This window comes from Haliaeetus leucocephalus, unplaced genomic scaffold (assembly GCF_000737465.1).
Source record: "Haliaeetus leucocephalus isolate CR32 unplaced genomic scaffold, Haliaeetus_leucocephalus-4.0 Scaffold587, whole genome shotgun sequence".
Classification (NCBI taxonomy): domain Eukaryota; kingdom Metazoa; phylum Chordata; class Aves; order Accipitriformes; family Accipitridae; genus Haliaeetus; species Haliaeetus leucocephalus.
Genome location: NW_010973023.1, coordinates 6,867,044 through 6,876,832, shown reverse-complemented (window position 1 = coordinate 6,876,832; position 9,789 = coordinate 6,867,044). Strand labels below are relative to the sequence as shown.

General features: G+C 41.8%; 1 protein-coding gene across 3 annotated transcripts in view; it reads right to left on the bottom strand.

Annotated features, from left to right (window-relative positions):
• Nucleotides 1-9,540, bottom strand: part of MSANTD3 (Myb/SANT-like DNA-binding domain containing 3) — a 9,572-nt gene extending 32 nt beyond the window's left edge. The window contains exons 1-4 of one of the 3 annotated variants that reach the window (XM_010577971.1): nt 9,254-9,540; nt 8,847-9,022; nt 3,332-3,777; nt 1-2,000 (exon numbers count right to left, since the gene is read on the bottom strand). The exon at nt 1-2,000 is cut by the window's left edge and continues 32 nt beyond it. In XM_010577971.1, coding sequence (XP_010576273.1) covers nt 1,591-2,000; nt 3,332-3,746 — 825 coding nt within the window. In that variant the 5' untranslated portion in view covers nt 3,747-3,777; nt 8,847-9,022; nt 9,254-9,540 and the 3' untranslated portion in view covers nt 1-1,590. Of the gene's footprint in view, nt 2,001-3,331; nt 3,778-8,846; nt 9,085-9,253 lie in introns of those variants that run through there. The other 2 variants (XM_010577972.1, XM_010577970.1) reach the window with 2 other exon arrangements.
• Between the last annotated feature and the right edge of the window lie 249 nt (nt 9,541-9,789).

Genomic DNA, 9,789 nt, shown 5'->3' with positions numbered 1-9,789 from the left:
CCCCCCCGCCACCTCCTGCAAAACAAAACCAAAAGAAACTCACTCCACCAGAAAGAACATCCAGGGAAGAGATGGGAGTGTAACTGGGAATGTATGTTTTATAACATACTCTAATTTGAATATGTTGCTCACTGTATGGACTTGCCCTCATGAATCATGCTCTGAAAATACTTTATTGAATAATGGGATACTCAGGTTTTTCAATGAAAATTTATGTTCTTGTTAATTTTTCTCACTGCTTCATATGACGGTTGTACACCTTCCTGTAAAACACCTTTTCACGCATCAGAAGTTCTTACAAATCTTTGCAGAGTTTTGTATTTCATGTTTTCTTAACCCTTGCCCCACTAGAATAAATGATTGCCTGGGGAAGGATTATCTTTATTTGTGCTTTCCTACCATCTACTGTTCTGGACCCCCAAACTCCGTGGGGACCTTCATGTGAACACTTTCATACAAATCATGTCCATCACCCCTCACTGACAGCAAAGGCAAAAAACACACCACCGTAACACACAGGACAGAACAAAACAGAACAGTGGTCCAGGACAGGAATGATTCCCTTGAACTGCTTCCCACCCTACATGTAGGAAAAGAGGGCAAGTCTTAGTCTTTTCTTCTAGCTAGGGAGAGGTTGAAATACTCAAGCCAGCTGCTACTCCATCAAGTGCTGCATAGGGAGATAGAGGGAGACTTTGCCAATGGAGTGGCTGGCTCACTACATTTTAAGAGCTTTATGAATTGCTAAAAAGCTCTTCCCCTCAGAATGACTCCAGGTAAACTGCACACAGCGCTGGCAGCAGTGTGCCACCCTCCTATTTTGGTATTCTACTTGAATACAAGATGGGCCTGGAAAAGAAAGGACAAGCACAATGGCTTTTGAGGAAGAAGTCACCTTCTTTCCAACTTAAGGGTCAGGGCTCAAATAACTGGCAGGCCAGTCCGCAACCAATCCCTTAAGTAGCCAGCCTGCTGGAAAATATTACTGTTCTTCATAAGCAAAGGGCTTACTACAGTGGTCCTTTTGCTACTTCCTTCATTTTCACATCTTCTATGAAGAATAAGTTATGAACTATAATAACCAGAGACAAGGTGTTTTTTTTTTCCTAAGCCCCAGCATAACAATCCAACCAATATCTGTCAATCACCTTTTGTCTCAATAGCAGAGAGCAACTCTAACCCTTGCCTTCATTTGGGAAATGGTAGACAGGAGACAGAAATCAAAACAAATACTATAAACTGATATTTAAAGCTGTTAAATTTTCTTAAGAACACCCAATGTAAGAATAGCCAGAGTACCTTAAATTTCAAAAGGATGTTAGGGTATTCTGAGAGGGGAAAATATGTTCACATTTTAGAACACTGTGCATGTCTGAGAGTTAAATAAATCAGAACTACCTACAAATGAGCAATACAGTTTTCCCCTTGGTGGACTCTACCACTGTTTCCCTAAACATTAAGAGTCAAAGTGTGTTCACTATCAGCCAGGCACCTATCCTGTCACTGTACATTCACATTAAAAAACCCTCTTTCCAGTGCACATTACTCTTAAATGTGCTCAATCACACTGACTCTCTGACCCTTTATGTTCTAAGGTGAATTAGGAAAGGGTCTGTTAAAGGATGATACAGGCCATTCTTTTGTGATGGTCTGCAGTTTTCTCTCCCAATACATTTTCTTTTTATTTAGGACTTCCATTTTTATCCTGTGTTCTTCTTCAGCCATCTCACACTCTCTTTCTATTTGCTGTATTTTTGCCACGTGAACTTCATTCATTTGGATTAACTGCAGTTGCAAAATTGACATTTGCTGATGATGTTCTTCCTCATGCATCTTTTTCAGAGCACTTTCCTGAGATGCTTTACTTCTGTAGTTCTTATCTGCTGCTATTCTGACATCAGAACATGAAGGCTCAGGTTGGGAGGTACCTTCACATACTGGGAAATGTACCAGCTCTTTCTCTTCATCACAGAGTTCTCTATTTGAGACAACAAATGACTCTGCAAAACATAAGAGGAAAAAGTGTTATAGTATTCTCTTGTTCTCCCTCAAGAAATACAAACTTGTGATAGTACAGTTATTGGTGTATGCATCTAAACCTCGTGCTTCTGTACCACAGTACAGGAGCCACTACGTAATGCAGTTCTGTTACAGACTACTAAGGGTGTAATGGTCTGAACTGAATCACTTTGGGCTCTGTTGATAGACTTCCATGGCTATAACAGGAGCTCAGAATACTAAAGTGAATGCAGACATTTATAAGTGCACACCTAAATTTAGGTGGCTGAGCCTGAAGCTGAACCTTAATGCAGCTGTTTAAGCCAAATCTGTATGTGACTTGCAATATTTTTATGAAAGGTCTAAGAGTCAGGTGAAGAGCTGTATCAACATGAATACCAGGAGACTGAAGGAATACTAGGAAGAATACTATTTATTCCTTCCTTATCGCTACTGTACATGTCATAAACGTAGTGGTGTATATTTTTAGGAAAAAATTATATTATTCTAACTTTGAGAAGGTTCTACCAATTCTTCTGCAAGAAAAGAAACTACTCATGGAGTAAAATAGTTACCACTACAAGTAAGGGTCTCAGAATACATTCCTCTACAAATCCTGATGACTACTTATGGGAAATACAATTATGAAAGAGACATTGTAAGAATGTTATCTAACAATGTAGTTACTGTTGTCTTTTGAGCAAGGACAGTCTTCTATGCGCAATCCTGACATAATAAACTTTGCAAGAAACCACTGTAGCCACCCTTCCTTCTGGTTTTGGATTATTCCTTCTGTGCATGCTTGCCAAACAAAGAAGAATGTAGTGCTGAACTTTTTCAGAAAGGCCATTCTCCAATGTGGACTGCAGTGTGAAATATGGCTCTACGTACTCTTTTTAGTCCTTGAAAACAAAGGAGGAAAGACCTACAGGGAACTCTTGCAGCAGACAATTGTGTATCAATTTGCTGCTGGTGGCTTTTTTTTTTTCTTTTTAATGCTCAGAGAACCTCTTCCCAGCAAAATGGTACTTTATAAAGGATCAAAATATCCTTGGGATTGTTCTCTGGAAAGCCAGCATGATAACTACTGTGATGCCTGCCACAGAGTAGAAGATATGTCAAGAACTGATGAAAAAAAAATTGAGTAAAACCTCAGTTTAACTCCTGGGGGTCTAGGGAAATACACAGAGTCTTACAATATCATAGCTCTACAATTACTTTTCTATAACCAGCAGTCACAGCTAAGTGCAGAGATTTAGACTGCTGAAAGAGAATCACTGGCAAAATCACATACAAAACAATACCACTTGCATCATTACAGTAACATTTATACCTTGACTAGAAGCATCAGGCTGATATTCAGAATCTTCTTCTGGTGGGCTCTGCAAAAAGTACATTTGCTCAGGCATTATGCTGGCAATCTTCTCTTTCCCTATGATGTGAGTATTTATAAGTGGACTAATACTTCTTTTTACCTTCTCCCGCCTTTCATGTGCCATTATCTTTTTTGTCCGTGCCTTGATATTTTCCCAGCATTTCTTTAACTGTTTGAAGTCTCGCAGCGATACACTGGGCTGTGAATTATATTCATGAGCTAGTGCTTGCCAGGTACGTTGTTTCAAAGCAATAGTTCTTGCATCACTTTTTTTACATTCAAGCACGTATTTGTATTTTTCAACTAATGCAAGCAGCACACTCTTCTCCACTTCTGAGAAGTATTTAGCAGGCTTTATTATTTCGTTTTGCATTTTCTACTTTTTCTCCAAGAAGCCAAAATTCCTATGAAAACAATGTTGAAAGCAAAAAAACAAACACAAATTAGAACTGGTTACAGTATCAGGAAACTGTGTCTTAGCACATAACTCCTAAGCATAGCTTCTGATCCTAACACACTTCATTTTCTAGAATAGTTTGTGAGTAGTTCTAGAGTAGGTAATGAAACATTCAGGTAAGATATAGTATAATTATATGCTGTTTTCTATTGCCACTTCAGTGGCTACACAGTTACAGAAGTATACCATAATGAGGAGAAGCTTGTTTGTTACAATTTGCCTTGATTACAAAATACTCAGTATTCCATTTACTTAGTAACTGTTTTTAATAACTTGATTTTCTATTCATTGCACTTTGTTAGACCAGGAGGGTTCTCAAAGCCCTGAACTGTGGAACAAGTTCTGAAATCCAGCCCTTGATAGCTTTAGGTTTAAATCTAAAGCCACCTTCAGCAGGTTTAGGTTTCCTTTGGTACATCAAAGATCGTCTTCTGCCCTTGCTGACTGCATATAACTAATTTCTCCCCTCTACAATATTTGAATGTTGCATGAGAAATCATAGTAAGAAGTTCTCTTTTTAAAGACTCCTGCCTGTTTGGTTCTCGCCTGTGCTCAGCCCTCCTTGACTGACATCCAATAGGCGGCAGGATCCCGACCAGTATTACAGTACTGAGAAGAGGCAAGAGTTGCAAGAAGAGATGAATTAATTACAGAAACAAACTGCTCTGAAGGTGCGGGTCCTTCACCCTCTACTGCTGACTCTGCGTGTGTGGCACTCTTCCTTATGCGTGCACTGCTGGCCACTCTCAGGAAGGAAGAACCAGGGTAAAAAAAGTTTTGGCCTCACTCAATACAGCCACTGCTATATACTCACACCATGTTAATGACTGCCTCTCTTCTCAAGCCTAGACTTATACAGTCAATAGGAAAAGGGTAGCTGATACCAGGGAATTCTTAGCCATATAAAAATGAATAAAGCAGTGTTTCCTTGAATTATTAACACATGACTGCGCTGCAAAATCTTTATCTTTCCACACTTTTTTCCCTATTCCTTCCCACTACAACTGTGTAGCCCCAATTACTTTTACATTTTGGGCAGAAACTTCTGGATAATTAAGTAGAAAAAGGGGGAGGACTGTTGTCTTAGTTCACGTTTCTTCCGGTTTTAATCATAAAACTCAAAGATGGAACGTATATAATAAGATAATTGGTTCGTATTCCTAACAGTCTAGGACTCTCCCCAAATGAATTTTCTAGTATTTTGCCCATTGTTTCCACTACTTCCCTCGTAACATTGCTGGAAGATGCACTAGATATCACCATCGGATTTCTTCTTTTCAGTATTTTTTTCCATAACTTGGCTGCACTAGCACTCGCATCTTACCATCCTTGTAATTCCTTTCCTCCAAACATCTTAATACTTACAGATATTCTCACCTCTTTCAGTGAAGGTAACTACTTATATTTACAAAGAAAGCTAACAGACAAGCTAGTATCAACATGAGAAACCAATTCTGACATAAGAACAGGAACTTTCTCAAGTAGCCCATAAAATATGACAAAACCCAGCAAAACAAAGAAGAGGAGTCAAAGAATAGAGGAGGCAGTAAAACAAAGCCTAGAATGGCAAAACTGAAACAAAGTGAGTAGAAGTAAGTAATAGTCTGTGTTTAAGTATGTTAAGTCAGTACCAGTAGCTGAGTTGTACCCCTACTGAAAAAGAGGCAACAGACACTCCGTTTGTACTTTCTGTCCCTGGTCAACTGGGTAATCTTTGGGCATGTACTGAGTGGACAGCTGGCACCTATGTGGTTCCTGGCTAGTCACAGTTCTGCTGTCTCTTACCAAATGCTGGTGTCATGAGGACATGGGAGAGCTGGAGTTTTTGCAGCAGACAGGATTTAGGGGACAAAAGGAAAGATCCATAGGGAACCAGACTTTATTAGTTCTACTACTCGCAGAACAGCTTTTTTATTTTGCAAGAAAGAAAATGGTGGAAGAAGGAAGAGAGCTGGGTGGTTGAGCATAAAGACAACAGTTCCCTGATCCAGCATCTCCTCCATCACACTATATCAAGTTATTTATTACTCTCTGTGAAAACTTAGTCACCCCACGTGTTGGTGACAGGAAACTGTAAACACCTACGATCCCACAGAACAAACTAAGTGTATATAAACACACCTGAAAGTATCACATACCAATCATTATAATGTCTAGGTCTAACAGACAGAAGAGAACATCCGCTTCAGAAGTTCCTTAAATAAAAAATGAATTTAAAAAATAAGCAAAAAGTCAGGAAATGGACATCCTAACAAAGAGATACTGAAAACTTCGCTCCATGAAACAGCTCTCAAAACGTGTAAAATAAGAGAGACCTATAATAAAACAGACTCTATCTACTAATCAATTTTACTTACGTACTTACTGTACCATTCCAAACAAGAAGGCTGCTTTAGATAGCTGCTGAAATGAAATTCTTGGGGCTAAATATTGATGCTTCAATGTGTTGTAGCCTCAGTTTCACTGAAGAACAGCATGAAAAGCAGTCCCACCAGCAAGTCATAAGGTCCAATAGCTTATGCCCATGAAAAACCAGGATCAGAGGCTCCATGTGATCAGAAATGGCTGATTCTGCCTTCTGCTGATGCATGTAAACCTTATTTCTAGCTTTGAAAAGGTGCGAGAATCTCAGACCAAAAACTATGATATGTTTGTGTGTAGAAAATCCCTTTAATTAGGAAAACAATGGATTTTCAAGGACTTTGGAGACTAAGTTCAAAAAGTTAAACAATGATACTGGGACTTCTGGATTCCAGGTGCTAAATATTTAGCTACACAGACTGGCAGAGATCAACTGATATCAGTAAATATTTTAAACGTTTCCAAATGTGACTTCACATATATTAACAACCTATGTACTAGGATAAAAGTTCACTTTCATGGATGGAGCCACAGCAAACCCTTAAGTATCACTTTCATACCACGCTATCATTTATTGCTATTATTTTTACTGTGGTAGCATCAGAGATCCCCAGTTGTAAGCTCAAATACTGTACATTTAAGATCAGAAATGCAGGTCCTACTCTGAGAAGAATACAATATATTAGTCTTCCCTTCCCCCCTACACATTCCTAACTATTTTTTCCCACACGTACACACTGTACTGGACTTGTGTCCTTTCCATGAAAAAGCCAGGATTATGATCTAGGATGCATAAAACAACTCAAGAACTGGTGAAAGCAGTTTAATGCACTTACTACACAGAAGAAAAGAGTTCTTGAAGATTCTTTTCAAGCTCTTACATGCTTAGCCTGCTTGTTTCAATATATTAATGCCCATTTTCAATCAGGTGAACAGAAAGCACTCTGAGATATCAGAGAACTTAGAATACTGAGAAGTTGCAGCAAAACACCACCATATATTTATATTCACCTCTTTTTCTTTACGCATTTCAATCACCTTCTGGCAGCGCACTGGCTCCTCTGCGGAATATGAGAAAGGACTCTCACAAGCCCAAACAATTTCCATTTCAAGGCTAAAAGATCTTTTCAGGACACATGCCCAGGATATAATTCAGCATCTAGGAATCTGTGCTGAAATTGAAGTAGTTTACTGTTTGTAGCTCCTACCATAAACAGGATTGATTCAGGAATATGTAGGCACATGAGGACAGCTGCACCGTTAAGTTCTAAGAAACAAAGGATGGGAGGCTTCTCCCGCTCCTACAGGTGCCCAGGCTCTAAGACATGTGCAGTAAGGAAGTACTTTATCCTAAATATCTTCTCCTGGCACGGCTCAATTCACAACTTGCCTTAAAACAAATCAGTGTCCTAAGTACTTGTTCTCTCACACAAACCTTTATCACTTTAAAATAACAAAAATATCTCTCAATTCCTCATTTTTTATCTTGAAATGTTGTGTCCCATTCTTCTTTTAAAGACTATAAGGATGTGCTGTGTACTGCTGGAAGAATAGCTTGAAAAAAAACCTACACAAGTGAAGAAGTGCACATATGTTCATAAATATGTACATATGTATTGTTTTGCTTGCACACACCTAAACATACACCCAAATTCCAACCAGTTGCAAAGAAGCCCATTTAAAAAAAAAAAAAAAATCACTTCAGGTTGGCATGTGTGAGCATTTTCAGTCCCTGAAATGTTTTTTTAGGCATAAGAAAATGCAAAGAGAAAGTTATGGTGGAAAACTTAACCCAAATGTTAAGGTTACACTAAGCAAACCCAAAGAAAATAGTTTGCTAGCAAACTGTGGTCACTTATGGTGTGAAAATGGATTCATTTACCAATGCCAACAGGATTACTACCAGAAATAGTTAAGGATTGAAAAAAAAGACAATTTATTTATCTAACTTAAATTGCAGATGAAGCTTTAAGCATAGTCAGTAATTAACAGCACTGGAAATCAATCATAATTTTGTCCTTTCCATCCAGTGTTTGAGGGTAAAAGAAAGGCATGGAAACGCAATGACCCAAACTAGTCACAACAACAGGTTTATGTTTCATTTGAATGACAGAACCAGCAGCAAACAGTGTCCTTCTTCCTCAAATAGCTAGGTTTTCCTCACAGAGCTTCCTTCCATCAGAGCGTTCCAGGCCTGACCCCGTCTACCTTGAGACTTGATATCACTAGGTAATTAGGTGCATGTTACAAATATGAATGAGATCTACAGGGAAATTGTGTTGCATATACTCAGATTAAAAAAAAAAACAAAATCTCTTTGGGTGTTCGCCCCTCCCCGTTTCAATACAAATTAATAGTTATTATGGATCATCCAGCAAATGAACAAAATAATCTATTAGTAAAAATTCACAGTACTTTGCCTAAATTTCTCCTGGCAAATTTTATATAGGTATACATGCGAATGGATCTTTTTAAAAATCTATAAAACATTACATTATATATGGACACGCACAGACACGTTCTAAGCGGGTCATCCCGCTACCTATGGAGGATAGCCAAAGCAGTTTGTGCGAAGAAAGGTAATGGACGTAGGCTGTTATCTGGAACGATTGTCTGCAATTCATCAAAAAAAACAGGCATAAAGAGGAATCCTACCAGACTCTCCCGCACCCGAACTTCTCCAACATTAACTCGAGCTCGTTTTTTTTATTTCCTCGCTAGCTCCTCTTCTGCTCGAACGAGAAAGGAGAGCAGGTCCCGGCTCGACAAAGAAGACCGCTCCACCCAGGGCGGGCATGCAGGCTGCGGCTGAGGCGCGGGTTCAGGGACATCTACCGCGGCGGGAGGAACGGCAAACGGTCACGCTGTCAACCCAGCGCCCGCCGAGACCGCGCTCTGCGCCGTCGGCGGGGGCAACCCCCCCCTGCCGCCCCCCCCCCTCCCCGGCTTTCTCCCTTCTCGTAACAAAGCGCTGCCGAAGAGCCGCCGCCGCCGGCTCGGCTCGGCTCGGCTCCCCTCTCCGCCTCCCCCCCGCGCTGGGCGGCCCGGCCTGCCTCCCTCACCTCCTCGCCGGCAGGTCGCCGGCGCTCCTTCAGCTCCCCGCAAACCCCGCGCTGGATTTTCCCCTCTCCAGAGGAAAGAGAAAGGCGGAGAGGCACCGGCTTCTCCCACAGCACCGGAGGGCCGGGCGGCGGGGAGGAACCGTCCACGGGGGGGACCCCTGAGCCTTCAGGTGCGGGGGCAAGGGGGTCTCCGTCTGTCTGTCTGTCTGTGTCTGTGCGTGCGTGTTGCGGGGAGCGACGCGCAAACACCCACCGGCCGCCGGGAAGGGGGTGGGCAGCCCCGTCTGCACCTGACGCGGGCCCGCGGGCGGAGCTCCGGGGCCGCACGTCGCTATAGCGCGTCGTGTGTCCGTCCGTGTCCCCCCCACACACACCGCGCCGTCGGTACGGGCGGCGGGGGGTCCCCGCCACCTCCCGTCCAGTCCCGGTGCAGCGGCAGCAAACGCCAGCTCGGGCTTTACCTCCGACAGCGCCCGGCGGAGCGACGCGCCTGTGCGCCAGCGCCCCCAGCGGCGGCTGGGAGCGGCGGGTCGGGG